The sequence below is a fragment of the Lates calcarifer genome, linkage group LG7_2, assembly GCF_001640805.2.
Source record: "Lates calcarifer isolate ASB-BC8 linkage group LG7_2, TLL_Latcal_v3, whole genome shotgun sequence".
Lineage (NCBI taxonomy): Eukaryota > Metazoa > Chordata > Actinopteri > Centropomidae > Lates > Lates calcarifer.
Genome location: NC_066854.1, coordinates 11,985,722 through 12,008,828, shown reverse-complemented (window position 1 = coordinate 12,008,828; position 23,107 = coordinate 11,985,722). Strand labels below are relative to the sequence as shown.

The 23,107-nt window shown below is 40.3% G+C and overlaps 1 protein-coding gene across 6 annotated transcripts in view; it reads right to left on the bottom strand.

The window, feature by feature from the left end:
• Positions 1-13,418, bottom strand: part of dmd (dystrophin) — a 286,719-nt gene extending 273,301 nt beyond the window's left edge. For 4 of the 6 annotated variants that reach the window (XM_051065871.1, XM_051065869.1, XM_051065870.1 and 1 more), the window contains exon 1: positions 13,161-13,417. In XM_051065871.1, coding sequence (XP_050921828.1) covers positions 13,161-13,242 — 82 coding nt within the window. In that variant the 5' untranslated portion in view covers positions 13,243-13,417. Of the gene's footprint in view, positions 1-13,160 lie in introns of all 6 variants that reach the window. The other 2 variants (XM_018671655.2, XM_051065872.1) reach the window with 1 other exon arrangement.
• Between the last annotated feature and the right edge of the window lie 9,689 nt (positions 13,419-23,107).

Sequence of the window (23,107 nt, the reverse complement as noted above, 5' to 3'; positions counted from 1 at the left end):
CATGAGGGAGGCTTCTCTGCTTTTCACCTGTGTTGGTCTGGGCCACAGCTCATACCTTTGGGTTGTCTCATTCAGGGTTTTCTACAAGCAAGAATAGGTGGCTTGTGATAGAGAAAATTTGGAAATTCAAGGATGAGTGACATACAAATTTATCTCTCAAGGGTAATTTTACTGGTTTCCAGCACATCCATGCATTTTAAATAATGAAAATCTAGTTATACTGTATAAGCTACTGTGGTATAATCTACCACTCACTGGGCACAGGAAAGGAGGATCAGGAAAGGAGAAGCAACAGGATCTGACTTACCACCTCTGCCAAACCCTGAGTCACACTCCTTTATTACATACTAATGAAAACTATTTGTATTCTTAAGAAAAGAACATTTTTGTCAAGCTAAAAAACTATTCAATGTCCTCTCTTCACTTCTAGAACTGCCTCTCTTTATTTTAATGAGCCAGGCAACTCTATATTTTTCTGTACAATCTTCAATATCTTGTCCAAGTTTTCCATCATTAGTATGTAGAATGTTAGCTCAAGCACTAGCAGTTGCTGCTTTTAATAACTAATAACTAACTAGCTCAGAGACCCACAAAACAATGCACAGGTCCTCACTGGTTCTCATGTGTAAGAAACGCAACCTTCAAAATTCACAGTCTCTCCATCACGCCTTCCCTCCTGCCAGCTCCTTGGGTGCATCGTCCTCTAAACCTTTTAAAACTGTCTTCATTTTATTTTGCCTCCATTCCTACATCTGATACCATCTTCCTCAAGGCCTCCTGCTTCTCAGGCTCTACTCCTCTGAACCACCCCATCCCTCTATCCAAAAAGCTTCAGGAAAAAACTTGAGCTTGTGCAACTCTCACTTTCTGCTCTTTCAACCCTCTCCATCCCTCAGTCTATCCTTGATCTAAAATCCTCCTCCAACTTTCCCTCTCAAACCTCTGGCCTCCTTGTATTTTTTTTCCCCTCCATTTCTCCTTCTCTCCTATCATCCATTCAACCTTTCAACCTAAGTCGCACCCATCTGCCCTCTGGCCATCTGTCTCAATTTCTCAGACTTTTTCCTCTACTCCCTCTTTCTCACTCATCTGTATTTTCTAAATCTTTTCTCCCATTCCATCTTTGCTTTTCATCAACCTTACGACACCATTTCTGGTAGCAAAAATGAAAAGAACATTGCTGACAACGGTTTTATAAGACAGGAAAGAAAGAAAGAATGGAAGAGTGTCAGGAGGAGAGTGTGTGTGTGTGTGTGTGTGTGTGTGTGTCATGTCTGAGACTAGACAACAGTATGAGCAAATAACAGAGAATGAAACAACAAAATAGAAATGAAAATCAAGAACAATGGCCAGACAGACAGCACTACAAGAGGAGAGAATGCAGAGCAGAAAGGAGAGATACTGAAGGAGAGGTGGAAAGAGGGAGAGAACAAAGGCCAGATTAAAAAGTGCTCAGCTGAAACTGAATCAGGGCAACTGTGAATTTATAACCTGCTGAGCTGCAAGAACATACAGAAAGAGCTGTAGTCGCAAGGCTCATACACACATACACATCCACTTAGACATATGCATGCACATGTACGCTGCTCTGTACTGAGATAACGTGTTTGGCTGAGAAAACACACACACAGAGAGGTGTAAAAGCTACTCCTTCTTTGGATTTCGACACTGTAAGGTGCTAATTTTGCATATGCATAATTTGCCATTTAATTTGCTATATTTATTTCATGTATTTTATACATTTATATTTTTAAGAATATTTATGCATTTTATTGTGTTGTTTTTTATTTATCTTTTCTGTGCAGCACTTTGTCCCTCTGTGGGTTTTTAAAGCGCTTTATAAATAAAGTTGGATTGGATTGGATTGCAGTACCTGTGCCTGCCTGCACATTTATTGTCAACAATCATGCTGGAATACAGGTGCAGCTGCTTCAGAGCAGGTTACCTTGAGCCACTGAAATTAAAATCAAAACAGCTCTAATCAATAATTTTTGTTAACAATCAATCACATTACTAGATGTAAAGTGAAAATCCTACAGAGAATTATCACCCAATGCTGCAGTTCTCCTGAGCTCTACAGAGTGTTTTAGCAACTTTTAGCATGTTGTTTTAGTTTTACAGGCTACAAGTTCTGTGGGAACCAAAATGCTCCCACAGAGTTGGCTTCAATGTGTCCGAGGGCACTCAGCTAATTTTTCATCTTGAGGGGGTGGGTATCAACAGCTGTGTCTTCCTGTTCCATGATATGAGATTGGAGGATGTTTCAGACTTGATACACCCCTACTGGATTAACTGATTAAAATTAAACAACCATCATCTGTCATCTAAACAGTGGATCTCATTTTTGTATTCTAAATCTCTCTCTCTAGATTTCATGTGAGGTGTTACTTGGACTCCCCAAACTCTGTTATCTCCACAAACTTGTCAGAAGTCGTTCACTGCAGCTTGATGAATGCCACCTGTCCATGAGGAGGTGCATGTTTGCAGCATTTGATCGATGCTACCAAATCACTACTGTTATATGTTCTTTTACATTTGTGAGTACATTTCATTAACAAAAATATCACCCAAGTAAAAAGAATTTCACACCACAGAGCTTCAATTCATGCTATTACAAATCACAAGATGAAAACATATTTAGTGAAGTCAGCAGTCATAGTGGGAGACCCAAAGAAAGAGAGGAATGTCACGTTAAATACTAATAAATGCCTTATGTAAGAAAAGCGGCAATACTTTTATTCAGTTGACTTCAGTAAGACATCCAAATCCAAATTCATTCACATCAAGACATGTTTTTAACCTTGTGAAGAAAGATAGACTTTCATTTGTATGGAGGAGTAACTTCTAAGCATTCTAATACTTTTCTTAAAGACTTACACACACCTCTGAACAACAAAACTGTCAGTATAAGTATTTCTTGCATGATGCCCTGTGTCTGAATCCAGCATCTCTAATGTGAGGATTTTCTGCTTTTTCATGACAAATTTGCCAAGTAAGAGGCAGCAGGCATTCTTAAAGACTTCACACATTCTTTTTCTCACGCACAAGAGCACACACACACACACATACAATATTCTTAAAATATTCAGAGATGCCAAGGTATTTTAAATTCTTGGGAAGAGGTTGCTGCAGGTTTTGAGTCAGATCTTGAAGGATGGAAAAGGAAGCAGCAGATAGGACGTGATATCAGTCTTTTAAATTAAACTTCCCTCTTTTCTGCATCTTTCCTATCTCCTCCCATTTTATATCATTTATATAACTTAGCTTGTTATTTCCAGTCAGGGTGCACAGTCTGAAGTGACGGCTCTGAGAAACAGGGTATCCCTCTTTAAGGCTTTAAAGAATTATCCAGTTTTTTCCTCCTCTAAGGCTTTCTGTGGTGAATAAGCAAATACATGAAGACTCTCTCATCCATATCAGCACATACCACCTTAGACTTTGCTTGTGTAACTGTAAAGTAACATATATATATATCACCAAAAATCCCTGTTTTAATTCAGTATGTATTCTTTGGCTTTTATTTTTTTCACTTCGTAAACTTTATTCCTGTTGGCAATGTCACTCTCTGTCTGCTGTAGTGATGTTCTGAGCCAATCCTAAGGGCAGATCCAGGCAAATTTTAATGGATCAGTATCAGCTAAAATAACACTTATCAAAGTCCAGTCCTTTCTTTACCACAGTCTGTGTGTTTTGACTGCTTTAGCCTGCTCATGTTGCCCCTCATCTGAGCTAAAGTGCAGCATCTCACTATACGAGATGAAATGAAAAGAGAAAATTATCTGGTCGAATGTGAAATATTATTTGGGCGCAGCAGAGAGTGACACTGAGTTCAGATACTGAAGATGGAAAAATTGCTCTGACATTACTAATCATGAGCAATGTGTAGTGTAGAAAACATTCAGCTTCATTTTTAGCCTGTGCTTAACATTGCTGTTGCCTGTTAAAATAGCAAACATTGTCTGTGGTACATCGTATCAGCTGTTACCAATTAATATTAAATCTGTGAGTAACTTGATGATAAGCCTAAATTAAACGTAGCTGTCGCATCACATCACTGTCGGGGTGGCATTCTCCCCACTGAGCTTTAATTCACATCATATCAAAAACTTAAGCTTATAAACTTTTAAACTCCAGTGTTTGGATCAAGAAGCTCATAAAACATGAGCTGGGTGAGATTATGTCATCTACAGTGTTTTATTTCATCGCATCAGACACACAGGCTGTCACAGCACAGTGACAACAACATCATCGCTGCTTGGACCATTTCCTCAGATAGTTCTAATGTAAAACTCTCTGCATAGGCTGCTGCTAACTTATCAATCACCCCTTGTACATTTTCCCATGTCAGGTTACCTAAATATGACACTATACACCTTGGGTAATTCGTAACCCAGTATTTGTCCGACTGTTTCCAGCTTATGGCTAGAGTATGCTTGCAAGAACTGAACAGTTGTTTAGGTCTACTGCTAACCTTAAAACCTTAAAACCAAGCTTTAGACAGAGGACAGGAAAACAAGAGAGAGACTGGGATCGACATAAAGTAATGGTCCCTGGCCTGACTTGAACCACAAACGTTACGGCTCAGAGTCTGTTGCAGATTGGTCCTCACAACGATAGACATACAAGAGCCCACACAGATACAGTGTGAGACACTAATGCAGCATACAGGATCAAAGTGGGGCTGATGGTATTTCTCCATCACCTGTGGTTGATGGTGCTGCCTTTTAAGTCTTTGGTGAGGGAAAGTGAGGATGACTTGAAGACTTTAACAGATCTACTGACTGATCTGACTCAATTCTAACTCACATATAATCACTGTGTTTTTTATGGTGTTTGATTATTTATTTAGAGGCAACACCACTCATCTTTCTTTATTGTATTATAGACTCATCTCTCTCTCAAAACTTAAGTAAAACTATTGATCCACTCCTTGATGAGTTGAAAACCCCAACTAAACCAGACCCAGTGAGGATTCTGAGCCCAATATGAGGAGAAATGTTTGAGGGAAGTTTTCAGGATTCAAACCGAAATTTCCTGCCCCCCACCTGACCCTGTTTCTGACAAATCAAATGTGGAGTACACAAAGGAAACAGCGCCAAGTGTGTGAGAGTGGTGATGCTAATGGAGGCTTGATGCGTCAGTAAGACATCATCTGTGCACAGAGACGTAGCTTGGTTGACTTCGGCCCAGTGTGACTCCTCCTCCAAACTGATTGATCGGCGAGAGCCCTGCTGCGAGCTGTTGGCCCACTTCCATGACAATCGGGTACAACCTGATTCTAAAAAACCCACTTTCCCTGACATGACTCCTCCTAACCCAAAAAGGGTTTCTTCGGATGTGTGTGTGTGTGTGTGTGTGTGTGATTGAGCAGGAAGGAGGTTCCACTGGGATCTGCCAGACTCATTACAACATCCACACACATAGCTTCCTCCTCCTCTTCTGGTCTATAGTGACCCAGAAACTCCATGTGGGTCAGATCATACACTGAACCCTCCATTCCACCCTGACAGAGTGCATGTTCATATCCATCACTTATGAGTCATTTTTTCCACCACCCATCCTTTTCTTCTCACAAGAAAACAGCAGCTGCCTTCCTACTGCACCATCTTTCTTGTCTTGTGTTAGTTTTCCCCGATGTTCTCTCTCTTTGTCTGTTTTGTATCAGCCAAACCTGTCTCTCTCTCATACACAGCCAGACTCAAATCTCCCAAGAACAGGTGATCTGTTCCCACACATTCATCTTCATTGCCAGCATCTCTCACAGTCTCCCTGAGAACAGTTACAAAGCCAGTCGTTGCCTTTGCTGCCATCTTCTGTCCATAAATGCCATTACCTTATCATACAGAGCCACTGACTCAGAGTTGGGAGCTAAAGTTTGGGTTTTAAACTTTTTTAGTTTTCAGAGCTCACAGTAAATTGTGATTTTCTAGGCCTGTCTGACTGAGGAAAAGAAGAGTATGTCATCTAGGGGAGAGATGAGTGATGAGTCTATTCTTGTTTTGGCCTGCTTTATATTTATATATTCTGCTTTATATTTACACCTGCTGCCTGTGTTCATACAGTACATTCTCTTCGAAGTTTGGCGCACTGCTCAAGGGCACCAGGACTGCATCTTGGCTAGACTAATGCATCTGTACAGTCCAGTGCTGAATCAAATAGTCATTGAGCTTCAGAAAAGTTGGGTTTGATTGTTTCATAGTTTTACACCTTAAGGTGGTGAGTGTTCCTTTATATTTTGCTGTCAGTCTGAGTTTCCATTATACACAATCGGCCTTTGCTGAAACACTGCCCATCCTACTTCCATGCTGCCACCATGAGACATCTGACTGGAAGAGCACCCAACACCCAGAAACTGGCTCTCCAGTCCTGGAATGCAACTTACTCTGCCAAAGGAATGAATACACCACATGATATGTCATTTGGGGAAACTACGATAAGCAGCTTATCACTGTGTCACTTGCTTTTTTGGCTCTATGGCCTTGAGAAGGACCAGGTGTGCTTGAAATGTTGGTCATACAATAAAGTTATTGGATCTCAGCATGCTGTTCATTTTGTGTCAGTTGGATGGTCCACCACTTAGGTCCAGATTAAAATATGTCACCACAGCTTCACAGACAGCTTCATAGCTGCAGATTCTTACTGGGAACCCACATTATGAGTGAGACATAAGCAGCAACTGAATGCTACTGAAGCACCCATCCACTCAGACCATACTAACATCAACCTGTTTGGCCACAGGTGTTGCCAGAACCAGCAGCTAGACAAATTTTTCATTAACTCACCTCTTTTGTTTATTATATCATTTATTATTATTTATTATTCCATTTGTCTGGAAACGATCTGCTCCTACTGTAAAAAACTGCATCACCAATTCAAACTGGTTTTATATTGCTTCCCTTTCCCCAACTGACCTTTGACATAACAGGTTTTTATGCTTGCTGAATATAATCATTTATAATTCAATATTCACTCTGTATAAAAATAGCAATACATTTACCTCTGAGCTGTAACTGAATCTCCATCCTGTGCTCTATTCTCCAGCATGTGCAACTTTATTCCTGTAAGGCCTGTTCCTATTATATAAAGCATTCTACCAACTTCAAATTTTAATTTCCCGAATGGCGTCCCTCAGTCAGGCTTGAAAAATTAGTCAGCATTGTTTCATTTTCATCATTTCACTGAACTGGAATCAGACTCGTGCACTGTACAGCTGTTATTCTGTCAGCTCAGAGCACAGTCTTTGTTAGGGTAGTTTATTCAGTTGGGTAATTCTTTTTGGTTAGTTTGGTCTTTGAAGAATTATTTATTTATTTACCTCTTTTGTTTATTAGTTCAATATTTCTTATTAAGACATTAATTTTTCACTTGTTTAGGTCTTTATTAATACATTTTCCTGTGGTTCTTGAAAATGTGCAAACTGTACTCTGTAAGGGTAAAACAATTTTGGATTATTGTTATTATCCCTCCATCTTTCTCCCCCTGAACTTTGGGCAGAGTGGCCATTTTACAAATGTAAAGTGAAGACTGATATTAACTGAAAATTGGAAGTTCTAGGTGGTGTTATATGAAGATGTCCTCAGACATTGGGGCTGCGCTCAGATCTGTAACTTTCCTATGCTGCCGACACATTAGGTTAAGATTTAAACATCAATTTAGACAGGGAGGCTGATCCCAGAACGGCATGCCGGGACAACTTGTGTTAATTGAGGGTTTTGGGTGTGTCCATATACTGTATACAATGGCTTCAGAATGTGTTAAGACCTCTTCACTGATTGCGTACTTTGTATTTTAGATTTAATCTTAAATGGATAAAAATGTTTCTAGAAATGTTTTCAAATGTTTTCAGATTAGAAATAAAATAAAATTTAATTTAATTAAAAATTAAAAACTGAAATTTCCTCTTTACTTCAGTATTCTGACACTTTGCTGTGGCACTCCAAACTGTGGTAAGGTGCACCCTATTTAGTTACTAATGCTTTAATTATCCTTGAGATGTGTGTAGAACTTGATCAGAGTCCATCTGCGGCAAAGGAACTGTCTGTAGACCTTCACAATAAAATTGTGGCATGTTACAGATCATGGCAAGGGTATAAAACCATTTCTAAAGCTTTGATTGTTCCTAGAGTTGGCTGTTCAGCCAAGCTGGGTAACCAGGCAATAAGGGCCTCAGTCTAGGAAGTGACCAAGAACCCAGCAGTAACTCTAACATAGCATGGTGGCAGCAACATCATGGTGTGGGGGGTGTTTCTCAGTGGCAAGGACAGGTAGACTGGTCAGAATTGAGGGAAGGATAAATGCAGCAAAGAGGTCCATTAAGAGGACTTGCTCTGGAGTGCATGATTGAAAACAACTGAAAAGAGGAGAAGAGCAGTTTTCCACCCAATGCCTGTCTGTTCCAAACAGGATTAGGATCCACGGGTCTGTGGCTATAGGCAAAGGATGATGGGTAATAGCAAGGTAGTTATGGAGCTGCAAGGTGTGATAACAAGGTAGACCTGGCTACACATCCAGAAAGACACACAAAACCCCACAAACCTGATGCCCGTACAGACCTGATTAAAGGTTGTCAATGTTGATGAATTCTACAATTTTAAAACCAATCTACAAAAGAACACAGACCCTCACTTGGTTTCAGACACACACACACACACACACACATGGCCAGAGCAGGGATAAATCAAATGGGCAACATGTCATAGACTGCACTCTTCTGTGTGTTGCTGGAGGCAGTATATTGGCAGTAAATTGCACATGCCAATGTATGCACAAGAAAAGTCTAGATTTTGCTGATTTTTGAAGTGAAAATAAATAACACCTGCAGTAAACAGACAGTATTCAAATGTTAATGCACTGTTATTTTCTATTTCATGAACTTAAAAAATAGAGATAAAAAATTGTGGCATTTGCAAATCTATATATATCTATATATCATGTTCTTCAAAGTTCAATCTTGCAGTTTTGTATTGTTTTGTGACACCGTCAGTAGGCGCTTACTTCATGCAATGTCCTTTGCACCAATATCCACAGATAATCCAGGTGCACTGGTGTCAGAAGCACCTGCCTGTCTGTTTTTCAATACAAGGTTGAACAAATACCTAATAGTGTACACTGCCATTTTCAAGGCTTTTGCATTATAAACAACCCACGCCGAGATTGAGGAAGCTGTGGCGTTCACAGACTCTTATGTAACTATGTTCATTCAATTAGCCTTAACTGGAAATCACAGATGTAATCAGCTTTTAAATATACATAGGAGCAAATAGCCTACACTTCAACTTAAAAATGATGTCATTATTAAGATCATACAACTTCATTTAACATTTCAGTGATGTGCACAGGTGTGCTCAGTTTTGTTACGTACTGTACTGTATACACACATATATACTGAAAACACATATGGAGACATGAAAAGACAGCATAAATCCACAGAACTGTGGTAAGGTCTCTAAGATGCTTGAAACAATCTACCTGACAAGTACCTTTAAAAACTGTGCACAAATGTAACAAGGAGAATTGGTGCCATTTTAAAGGCAAAGAGTGGTCACACCAAATGCTGACTGACTTAAAAGTGCATAGTGTTAACTGCACTTTTTATGAAGGTCAATGATAAATAAAAACTACTTATGGTATTATTTTTGAAAGCAACCTTTTACTTTTAGTGCCTAAGTGTTTGGCTTTGGGAAACTGTGATGGACATTTCTTGCTATTTTACACTATTTTTCTAAATCAAAAGTATAATTGACAGATTCATGGTTAACGAAAATAATCATTATTTTGAGCCCTGGTCTACTTGCACATTTTATGTTAACGATCAGCACAATTTATGGATTTTTATCATACAACAAATGTTCCCAGTTTGTCATTAATATGGTTTAAGTCTGGACCTGTGGCTACATATCATAGAGTGTATGGTATGTTATATATCTGCAGTTGGGCCTACAGCACAGAGACAGACAGCTAGATTTAGCTCCTGACAGACAGTCCAGTCATACAGTGAAAAACAACTTGGGTGGTAAAATATGATGGGGGTGGGGTGGGGGGCTTCAAGAGAAAGACAGAAAATGACAAGAAAATCAAAGTTTCACTGGATAAGAATGAATAGAGGAAAAAGAACCTGTTGTTAGGGAGCACAGGAAAGTAGGAGGTTTGGAAAGAGAGAGATGTAAATAGACTGGAAGACAAAGAGAGGGTGTGGAAAAACTGAAAGCAATGGAGGAAGAGAGAGGGAATTTGGAAAAGGGGAATGAGAGCTAGAAAGAGAAAACAGAGAGAAGGTTAAGGCATGGCAACATCCCAAACTAGGCTATCTGACACCGCACAGCAGCCGTCCATCAGGCCAGCTGACCGCTATTTCCAGCATGAGATGACCCACCAGCTGTACCGTGGGGGAGTGGGCAAGAAACACACACAGAGACGGGAAAGTGTGTGTGTGTGAGAGAGAGAGTGAGAGATAGGGAATAAGGGCTTTATTTATTCATTGAAGCTTTATTTAAGCAGGCAGGTCACTCAAGGAAAAAAGTTATTTACACAGACAGACAGGCAGGCAAGTAGAAATTCACCTCCAGAGGAAGCAGAGGGGGGACATTAACCTACTCAGACCCTGTATTTTTTTTTTTTTTTAAGAAAAAAAAAAAAAAATCAACCCTGCTGTCTGTCTGTCTGAGTCTGTTTGCTTCAGTGTCTCACCATTCTAGAGGACCACTCTAGGTCATCCAGCATTTACAAGCACTATAAGAGGAAATAAAACCTCCATGGCCTCTAACTCATCCCAACATACTTTGAGGGATTCAGCGTCACGATCGCACATCACACAAACAACATGTTCGCCCAGGACATTTTTATCCCTGGGTGGGGCTGGGTGGCAAGTTAGCCCGGAAACAATATAGTCCCGATTTAGTTCTACAAATGATTGTGGTGTTGATTTTGCAAAGCAGCGAGGCAAAGTTCAGGCTAAACTGAGCTCACTTCAGAGTGTTGGACCAAAGGTACAGGACAGTTCAGGGATAAAAGGAATAGTAAAGGGGCACAGTTAACTGGAGTAATTATGCTCTCTGTGGCATCTCATAGGATATAAATAGCCTTAGAAAACAAGATCATCACATCACTGGGAGTGGCAGCCTTAATGGGCTTTGACCATGTTTTACCCTGCATACCTCCATCCACCCTCCTGTTCTGTGGTGTAAACACATTAATCTATGTGCCTGTATTTTAATGGATCTGTGTTTTCTCCACCTCAGGCTGCTCATGTTACAGCTCCTCTCTTTATGGACAGATGGGCATCCCACTGCATGAGCTAATAAAATCAGCTTATATGAATGTAGAAGTATCATATGGGTGCATCAGTGAGTTCAGACACTGATGCTGAACAAATACAAAGATTCACTCAACGCCGATGCTAATAATCATCAGCAAATCATTGCAAAAAACATTAAGCTAGTTGCTTGTTGTGCTGAGAGTCACTGTCACTATAAGAAATGATGATGGTATGTCATATCAGCTGTTATTAATTTAATTCTATGAGTAACTTGATGACAGGCTGTTGTTGGTTTGTGAGCTCTCTGCACACCATTGTTAGTACTTGTCAGATATAGTTTGTGAGGGATGAACCACCACTCTGTAGCACCAACTATACAACCACAAATGAACTGAGTCAGATACATAGACAATTTAATCAACATCTAAGTTACATAAATATAAGTATCAGATTGGACTTAGTACTGTATATATGCAATCATACCCTCTCAATGAAATGTACTGTATAATGAATTGTGATGTTGCCTGAGATGTTTTTTGGGAGTGTTTGAATCCTTAAAGGGCCACTCCATCAATTTTATGCAGCAAGGTCAGCGTACTCCACCTGTGAGAACAGCTGTATAAAGTCCTCTGTGACTGGGGGAGCTTTGTCAAGTGTGAGAAGGAGACCCTGATGATGTCATACTGATGTCATCTGGGTTATTTTAGCCTACAAATATATAACAGAAAGCCAGCACTACACCCTGAAGGCATAGAGTTTGAAAGACCAGGCAGGTAGGGTCTAACAAAGAGACACAGAGATTGCATCATGGGAAATGTAGGATCTAGTGCATGTGAAACTCAACCTGCACTAGTGTCATGATTCGTCTGCCTTTGCAAGGCGACTTCAGTTCTCAGCAGAAATGTAAAATGAAACTAGATGCCCAAACTTTGCTTGATATTTGAAGTTTAATCTGACAGTCTGGAGAAAAAATCAGCTTTTAGTCTTAATTCATCATAGCTTAATTCGCCATGCTCTTTCCATCACTCAGCAACTATCAGCACAATATCATCTGTTTTTAAATTGGAAAATAAACTTTTCATTATCATCTTTACAACTGGAAGAAAGTGAGTTGACAGGAAATTAACTAATTGATTAATTTTCAGAAACACAAGCACTGACAGCATCATGACATAAAGGATGCAAGGTGGCTAATGACACTCTGTCACATTTGACTGTCCAAAGTCATCACAAGTAATCTGACAATGATGTTAGCCTGCACCTAGCACCGGAAAAATCCCCACAACACATTAAAAAGTATATCTAACAAGGATAAAACAATATGGAATCACACAGAGCCTAGATACAAACACAGTGCTGTTCTGTGCCAGATCATATATATATATATATATATATATATATATATATATATATACTAATTAGCTTAATCATAACCATAGAAAATGGAACCATGTAGTGACACAGTCACCTTCGCTCAGTCACTGTAATCACATTTCATCATAATTACATGTCACATGCAGGCAAGTGCACAACTCTCACTTTAACCAGTCCCTCCATCACATCTACACAAATCAGCAGTCTGGATGGAGCCTTTAGGATGTGTTATGCTCAAAAAGAGAATTTCAGATGACAACATATATTTCATAACTCTGATTTTGTTTATATGGACTGCCTCTTGCATCAGTATCTTGCTGCTCACACACAGCAATCTGTTTGAAAAAGTTTGGGATGTTTCTGAGGTGTTGTCAGTGGCACTGAGCATCCTCTGTAGGATATTTTTGCATGAGTGGACAGAGGGGTCTTTAATATTACATAAACAAGCATATGGTCTGCCTCACGTGTGTGGTTCGATATACAGCAACACACACACACACTCACACACACTAGTGAAGCTTTGATCTCCTACCAGATCGACACTTGATGATCTCCCCAAACTCGTCCTCCACAGGCTCGTCGCAGTAGTCCTCGGGACGCACACTCTCCGCCATCGATTACAGGGCGCCGGGTGTGAAAAGTTACTTTACAAGCGGGTGACTAAACGAACAGGTTAAATCCACCAGGAGGAGAGAAAGACACCCAAAGAACAAACGGCCAGAGGGAGAGCGCACGGTGAGGACACAAGTCCGGTGAAGACGGGGACGCAGGCAGGAGGGGGGGGGGGACCGGTCTGTCACACAGACCAGACGGAGAGGAGCAGGTGTGCAGGCGGGGGCTGGGTGTCGGAGCATTCCCACCTCTAAATAGTAGGGTGCTAAGAGGTGGCTCTCTGCTGGCCCCCATTCCGTTCGGCGGACGCCATGCGTAAAACCTGACACCCGACGGACGCATCGATGGACGCTTCCGTTCTGGAGTCAACTTTGACCTCCAAGTGGGTGGTGGCCACGTAACAGACCACAACCAATGTAAACAAAAAGCTATTTATAGGCTATATCACATTTTCTGCCATAACCTCACTCTGACGATCTCAATGAGTTTAGTAGGTTACTGCTCACTTTGGTGTTCATGGATTTGGGTCACATATTTTGGATGAGAGAACTGTTCTGAGGTAGAAAAAGGTGGGCAAAATGACTGATAGAACTCAGGCTGTGTAGCACACATTTTTGTTTCCAGCTGAGAGAAGTCTTGAATCACTTCAAAACATCAGGTATGGTTTGTTATCTCTGACTGAGAAAATAAAGATGAAAGACCAGTGCAAAAATCGCAAATGTAAAATCACATTAGCTGTTCTGCTCTGGTGGGTAAGTGCTCCCTTACTGTACAGACCAGGCGTCTTAATATTAGATCTGTTTATAAACTGATACACCCACTTAGTTTAGGACTCAGTTTACTGTAACGGCTCCATTACGCAAGACGCGGTGCGCATTCATGAGACAGTTGCTATTTTTAGATACATGATATGATGGATCCAAGCGCTGTTCTGGTCCCAGACTCCCGGCTACTCATAAGTACTGAATGCCTGCGGGGAGTGCTGTAAGTGGATGAGGTGGTCCAAAAACAGTAACTTCTGGGACTGGCATCCCATGCACCAGGTGCTGCTGTCTTCACATGGACAGTAACTTTGAGCTGAACTAAACCCTTATGTGTTGTTGACACTTGTGTTGATTTATTGCATGTGTTAAAATAACAATAATTGCAAGATCAACATCTTTTCCTCTAAAGACTAATTTAACACCAGGCTGAAACACAATGTTTTGCTGCACTCTCTGATTCAAGGTTTCAAGTCTGTTTCATTTCTAACCACGCCCAGCATCACCTCTAACCGAAGTCACATTATCCTGGAGACTATTTGTGCATCATTGCAGCCAGGTGAGAAATTAAATCAATGGAGGTCAGTAAAAACAAGATGTTAATTTTCTGACCTTATTAAAACCCAGCAGGTGAAAAAGTATTGAAGTGGCCTTTCCATATGCCAAAATCTGTCTGAGACCACATTGAAAATCTATTTTCAGGTAAAACTGGAAATAATCAGAATGATTGAAGGCAGTTACACTATGTAAAACAAAGAGGAAATATTTAAGATTCTGCTATATTTCTAGGTCAGTAATAAAATTTAGGCAAAGTTGGGCAATGACAATCTTAACTCCAGGTTTCTTTGAATTGTATCCCTTTCACTGAAGCATGCTTTCAGAACTCGCTTGTTCCTTGCACCAGTTTCCTCATTTCCAGCAGCCTAACCCTAACCCCTTGTTTACTAAGTAGCATTATGATGGTGGGAAAATGGCATCAGAACTAAGTAAGAGTGTCAGGAACTCTAAAGCACTTTGCAGAAACTGGATCCATTATATCCAAAGCACAATCACACAGACCAAAAGTGACAACACCATCAGAAGATCAATACATCAAGCTAAGTTCCCAGAGAGATAGAAAAGCATCATGGATAGAGAATTTGCTAAATAAAGAACGCAAGACTCCAGTCAGTGATAGTGCTGTCAAAAAAAGATTGTCTTGATACCCAACCATGGATGATGTCCTGTTCACTAATGAGTAATGAGTTTGAGATTTATGGCAGTAACAGAATAATGTAAGGAGACGAACAGGAGTGAGAATGATACCAGTGTCTGAAACCAACAGTGAATCATGGAGGTGGAAATATTCAATTATTCAAATATTCAATTCAATATTCAGGGCCAGGATGTATCTCTTGCCACTCAGAAAATCAGCAGTGTATTTGTCATGCTGCTACAAAAGGCCAATATCATACTTTTATATAAAGTTTAAGAATATCAAACAGAACATAGGCAACTATTTGACTCATAAAACTCTCAGATTAGTCTCAGTAACTGTGTCCTAATTTCTCTTTAAAAATCCACAATCTATGACTATGCAAATACCTTTCATTTCAAGTTTAACTGCTAGATAAAAGATGTCTCCTACTCCTGCTGTTCTCAGTGTATGTGAACTACAAGCTTCAAGTTTCCACACTTTATGTAAACTACATGCTGGACCTTGATAAGCTTCCAGCTCTAGTTGTGATGTTATAAGTTTTGCTGGTACACCCATGCATTCAGTGTTCAGTGAAGCTCAAACATCCAAGAGAAGGAGCAATTAGCAAAATACATTTTAGAGCACAGGGTGACTTTAATTCTGCTAGTGTGAACAGACTTCATGCTGAAAACCTGCAGAGAATCAGTATGTTGTATGGGTTTGGGGCACACTGGGTCATCATGGCACAACTTATACAGCAGGGGGCAGTATAACCACAGTTTGTGCAGTACAGTAAGACTGCTGTAAACTAGGCCATTGAATCTTGGAAAAATGTTTTCTGAAGTACTCTCAGCAAGAGGTGAATAAACAACACAAAGCTCTAACTAACTGAGATGTAGAGATGATTCAGTGTAGTATTGTATGTTATTATAAAATCATTCAGGCACCCCCAATTATGTGTATGTCTTCAAAGCTTCATACGACAGATGTTGAGTGTAGCAGATGTTAGGTGTACTTACTGCGATGATGAGCGCTAATCCAGGTTGACAAGGCACGCTGCTCCTTCTCTAACCTCCAACTCTCCTGGAGGTTTCGGCAGCGGTGGGGTGGCAGAGAGATCATTCCACAGCCAGAGCCAGGAGTTTCCACTTTACCGCATCAGCTGTGCAATAAAATTAGCTCTTACTCTACTGATAATTGTGCTGCATTTGCTTTTTCTCATGATCCAGCTATGTCAGCAGGTGAGGAAGTCACTTTTTATTTTCTGAAAGCATTTTAATTGTGATTTTTTTACACCAGTCAGCAGTCAAAACACAGCTTTGTTTCAAAATCTCAGCAGTAAACTCACTTTCAGGTGACAGGAGCAATACATTACGTCGCAATATGACATTACAGAAACCCAAAAAAGGCTTCTGCTTCAGGGAGCTGCTGCATTAACACAGACTGTTATGTAACTTTATGAGATCTTCTCTCCTGCAGAGATCTTGATGCTCCCTGCAGTGAAGTGTGCCTGTCTCAGTGGCAATCATAAACCACTCTATTTCAAACAACATGTCTGGGATTCTTTTTGTCACTCAATGGCTGTTTACAGTTGCTTTCACTGCCAGAAATAAAATACCCAGGCCTCTGTGGGGCTAAATGTTGAAATTATGTTAATGTGTGTTTTTGCTGGGAGACAGAAACTGTTGTTTTGGTCAAGTGTTTGCTCTGTCTCCACAGAGTCTTGCCTTATGTTAGTAATTGGCACTACAACTCCTAATTGGCAGGAGGAATACTTGTTTAGAGGCCGCCTTGAGAGCAAACTAGCCAGATACTGGCAATAGATATAACCTTGAATGTGTTCATTCAGATAATGAGGAAAAAGTAGTCCTTTTCCTGGAGAAATTGGGGTTCCCTGAATTAACATTTGATATACTTATGCATACACAACACTGAGGGCCCTATCGCACACCTGTCACAAAACGGTGCCAAGCATAATTTTGCAAGTTTCAGACCAACACAGTTGTCATTTTCCAATCTAGCACCCAGGTTTTTAAATAGCTAATGCACATGCACCCATCTGCGTGCCCATGGTTGTGTTGGTCTTAAAATGAAGTGTGGTCGGTCACTATGTAAGCACATTGGAAAACGACTGTGTCATTGACCAAGAAAAACCTGGTCTGAAGTCAATGGTGCAGGATTTCATTGTTATTTCAAGGGTGCATTATCAAGATGGTGATATGCACCAACATGAGCGACACAATGTGTACACTATGCTTGTTATAAACACAAGGACGCACAGCAGCACATGCAAAAGATCAAAAATAAAAATGCATGTTGTGTGTTACACAACACTGCCTTGCATAAGGGATGTCTCTTGGACCAAAATGAGGACACATCACAGGACTTAAGAAGGTGTGATGCTGCACTGCAGGTGCAAAGGCTAATGAACCCAAATACACCAGCAGCAGCACGGGCAAGGAGACATCAGCTGGCAGAAGAAGCTGGCGACTCTGCCAGTATAATTACAATCTGCCAAGGTGCAAGAGCACTTGGCTTTAAAGGCACGGAACTCTGATTACTTTGCTGACGCCCAAAATACACCAATGATTAGCTCTGATTAAGACTAAGTACAACACTTTTGAACCTCGCGCCTCGCACCGTTACACCTGCAACAGTAAGCTTGGGAATGCCCTGAATGCACTTGCTCCTGCATGTGGACTGTTAAAATAGAGCTCTTGGTTAGAATGAGAAACCTTCTAAGGTACTGTATGGATGAATTTTAAGCAGTTGACATGTAATGACTTGTTTGTAAGCTTGTAATATGAATTTTTAAAAAATGAATCATTCCCCGACCTTCTCCGGTGTCTAGAACACCCTGAAGACTGAATTCTAGGTAAAACACGCCGGTCGAATTTTCAGGATGCTTGCTCCCAAATGCATTGCAATAGAAGTCTCTTCTGCACAGAACCGCCAGTGTACTACCGTTAGCTTCGGAGTGGAGTCTGTCACCGGTATGACTAGCGCCCATAACAAGAAATACTCCAACACAAACAAGAAGAACAAAAAACCAGAAAACTTTACCTCATGAAGCCTGTGTAGCCAAACAGGAACTGGAGCGACGTCAGGGGAAAACTGGGGTCAACTTCAGCAGGTCGTTGTATTCATGGAGGGACCTTCGTTCAGCTTTGGGGATTAAAACCGACCGTGAGCTGCTCTCCTATTTGACAGGCGAGCTAACATTACCGCATATCCTGTGAAATTTACCATGATATGTAGTTTTAGCTGGCTAAAGCTCTCTAGCATTAGCTTACCTGCTAACGTGGACAAATCGAAAAGAAAAGAAAAAAAACTACTGTGGTGAGTGGATAATGTCTTCTAATTCATCTAAATTAATGCGGCTGGTAAACCGACAACCTTGCCGTTTGATAATTACTTCAATAGCTTAAAATAAAAGGAAAATTTAAAAAAACTCGCAGGTACACGGTGAGGGCTGGCAGAGAGACTGAGTCGGTTAGAACTTTATGGAAGCTCGCGCACGCCGACTTGAGCGCGAGAGCAATAAGTGGCAGCCACAGATGTCAGTAATGGCAAAGGTTTTTGGATTCCTCCATACAGAATCTGTACTGCTGTCATGTTTTGTTCACTTTAACCTTGACTAAAAGTGTTAGAGTACCTTAACGACCCTTTAAAATATCGTTTTTGATGACTTTAGATGTCAGTACGCCATGACATCATTAAGTGCCTTTCCATTTGCACAACACATTGTGGAAATGCTGTGAAAAAAGATGATTTATCAGTAAAGACTAAGAGCATTGGATACACACTTAGCTTATCTGTCATTCAAGCTTCCACTCCACTGAAGAAATGAGCAGAAATGTCTCATTTCAGTCACATTTTCCTCATGGCTTTCTGGTTCGATTACACCTTCTCCTTGCACCCTAATATTCACATAGTCCTAATGTTCTCATAACAGCTGTTTACACATAACAGTAGCACATTAACCAAAATTTTCTTATGTTGATTTTCTGGAAATTGAGTTAAAACCTCTGCATACAACAGAAATTCAGATGGAACATTGAATTACTGCATGTGTGATGCCTAGTGTTGAGTTACTGTGGTAAATATTGTCCAGTGGTTTAAATGTAGTATTTACTGCTTACTTCAATGTCTCATGCTGAGCTTTAGTGTTGTCCTTCACTTGTTAAAAAAAGTGTCTGCCAAATGAATAAATGTAAATGTGAATAAATACGTCAAGCTCTGTTCCGGTACAAGAATACAATGTGCTGAGTATTCAACATGAGTTTAGTGGGACAATCTGCTATCTCACCACATTATTTAAAAATCTGTAGATTTTCATTTTACATCCAAACAGAGGTTGTGATATGCAGACTGCAACCTGGAGAAGGCCTCTACTGTAATACGAGCAATAGTGTAAAAGATGGTGCCATCAGCATATAAATGGCCCTTGCAATTAAAGGCATGCAGAATTTACACTTCAAAACTAAATCCTTAATGATCAAATTAATGAGGAAAAAGGCAAAACTCCAGGTTTAAAAACACATCTCCACACATATCCTTAGTTTAACTCAGCATACAGGGAAAGTAAGGAACATGTCTGGTTCTGTAAGATAATACTGTAAGTGAAACAAACATGACAGTAATTATTCAGAACAGGATAAAGATAGCATAAGAAGGAAGACATGACAACAGAATGAGGTAAAGAGTGAGATTTTCTGTTCAGTGCTTTAATGTGCCAACATACAAAGAGATAAATGCTGATTACTGACATCTCTACAATGGCATCTAAAACATGCCAACACACATGCACACACACACACACACACACGCTGTTTCTCCCGCAATCAAACACAATTACGCTCTTCCGCTGTCATTCACACACATACACACACTCTAAATCCCTATGCACATCATTAGACAGCGTTTCTCTCCAGTCTACTGGGAGGTGATGCATAAAACAGAGCTGTCTCTGTTTGCAAGCCTCTACTTTTCACCAGTAAATTAATAACCAAATAACCGAACAAATGCTAGTAACTATGAGTCAGACCTGGGCTAAAACATATAATGAACCAGCACGGGTCAGACACCTTGGCGCCGCAAATAACAGCAATAACGTATTAGACATTAGACATTACACTCAGAGGTCTAACACAAATAATCTGATTTACCCAGAAACACACTGAAGTGCTAATTAAAAATCAAAGCATGTAGGTCATTTTTGAAACTAGTGCAAACATATTTGCATTGTCATTTAGAATCGGAGGCTCATAATTACAACAGATGTGATACTGATTCCAGCTCCCAGTTAAGAAATCAAAACATGCAGCATCTGCTCAAAGTTACTATCACTATGAGCACTACTGACAACAGCTGCACAATGCTAAACTACCTGACAAAATAAAGCAGTAAGTCATTGATCTGAAACAATCTGGCAGGGGATTTATCTCCTTTAGAGAGTGTTTATGTGTCTGGCAGGTAAATTAAGAATAAAAATACTGTAATACCAGACAGTAATTCAACAGCATTTTCAGCACATCAAATATTCAGTTTCAGTTTCAGAGTTTTTACCTACAGATATTCCAAAAACACATTAAAAACAATGATTATTTTTGAAATTAAAAGTGTTAAATTAATTAATATGTGAAACAATTCCTATATATTTTAACCCAGGTCTGTTACAGTGTTATTGCCTAAGGCTCCTCTATACCACCTAAGCACAGAGACTTTTCTAGGTAGCAAAAACACCCTCACTAAGCTGTGATAATACAGTACTAATTACAGTAGCGGCCATATCAAATACCATACTTATGGTGATGGTTTGTATTACAGCACTCCTCCATTGTGTCAGGACGTCTGTTCCACTCTGGCAGCATGGAGTAACAACACACAGAGTCAGGTGACACAGAGTGCTTCATCAATGACCTGACAGGGAATCTAGTGACCCAACAAAGCCAAACAATGATTAACTGGAGCGCCATCACTGAACGCAGTGAAGTTGTGACATCTTTCAAACTAATACTGAAAAGGAGGGTCACATGCTGAAATGCACTCGCTGACCCATATAGCTGGTATGACTAATGGAATGACGGCTGTAACGCGTTCTTTCTGTTTTCACTCAGTGCTAAATAAAAGGTGGGTAAACACTGACTTTCAGTCACTGAAAGTAAAAAAAAAAAGTCCACATAAAAACATTGAAGGATTTTGTCACTCTTCAGAAGACCCTATTTTCATATGACATCCAACAGTTTGAGGCTACTTACTAGAATATACACTGTGAATTTACATCATGAAGTTTATGGCAGACTGAAAGGGCTTGTAAAGTGAGATTAAGCGGCTTCACTTTCCACCACATCTTGCCCACAAGTTTAGCCTCTCCAGTAACGCTTCAGACTGCAGCTCTTAAATTGCAGTATAAATATTTTTACATACATGGGGACCATTGAAATGTGTAGGTGGTAGGTACAAGGGAAGATGTACATGGAAAAGAGGGCTAACAAATTTAAGAGCAAATATACCTAGAAAAAAATTACAGAGGAAGTACTTCTTAATTAAGTAGTAGAAAGTAAGTAGTAGTATTATGCATCCACCTGGTGAATGTGAGTCCAATATTCATTCTCTTTGTATCTCTGGTCTCCTGGAGAATAAGAGCTCCACAAATTCTGCATTTTGTTTTCCATGTCGAGTATTTGGCGGGGGCCCAGCTGCTGGCTATGATACAAAGTCTTCAGCTGGTGGATTTAGGGACTGGAAGACAGCACTGGGGGCAGTAGATGGCTTTGTGAGGCACAGTGCAAGCCAGAAACATCAAAACAATTGCAGAAAATGGCAGGAATTTTTAAGCAGCACTGCTATTGATGAACACTTATCAACACACAGGGCCAAAAAGAAAGAACTTGAAACAGAGAGAACAGACACAAAGCTGCTCAGCAGATATATCTTGGCCTAGTTGAAATTACCTTCCATGATGAGTCCCTAAGTTCAACTGACAAAGGGGTCTTAAGAGAAACCACAGATGTAGTCCACAGACATGATGAGACACTTCAAAAACACCTTGGTGCCACAAAGAAAAATCCAAAGGGAGTTAGCTTTCCAGAGACAGCCGGTATCAAATGATAAGGTGTGTTGCAAATGAAGTCAGATGGAAGTATTATCAGTATAATCAGTATTTCTATGTGGCAAAATGGCATCACATCATGACATCAGGACACATCTGGAACTGGTCTGACTAATTAGCTCATGTAGACATTAGATAAATTTGGCCTTCCCATCACTGATGTAAGAGGCAAAGGCTATGATGGCTATGCTGCTATGTCAATAATTGTGTGTAAGCTCTTAAAGCATCTTAAAGGCCTGTTTTGTACATTGCTTCGTCCATTAACTTAGACTTGCTGTTGCTGACAAGAGTTTCAAGAACACAGCTTCTTCTAATTTCTTTTGGGTCACTGAGCGACTTTAGTCTTCATGGAGATCTCTGCTGAGATACGTGGCCCTTTTGTGGAGGTCAGCAAGAGTAGAGAGAAAATTAGACAGAAATACACAACCCTACTTGCTCTCAGTGCAACAAGATGGTGTAGCAGAATTGAGAACTGCAATGTCCTTCTGAGTGCTATTGTCCTTGTGAGGAGAGACATATCCAGAAAGGGATGCTTTTGGGCATGACACATCAGGCCCTAAGCAAGACCGCTGGTTTTGAGTTTTGTCTACAGCAGGGTGCCTCTAGTTAGAATCCTAACAGTGACAGGTGTGCTGTCAAAATATCTCCAGAGGGAAGACATGGATATCTGCTGTGTGACTGCAAATCAGAGCTCTCCAAGCTGCAGACTATGGATGAAAGAAGATCTGATGGAAGATCTGAAAATAAGCAGAAACTGCTGCGTCAAAGATCAGTGTTTAGTGGGAGGAAAAGAGGAGACGAAAGATCTCAAAGGA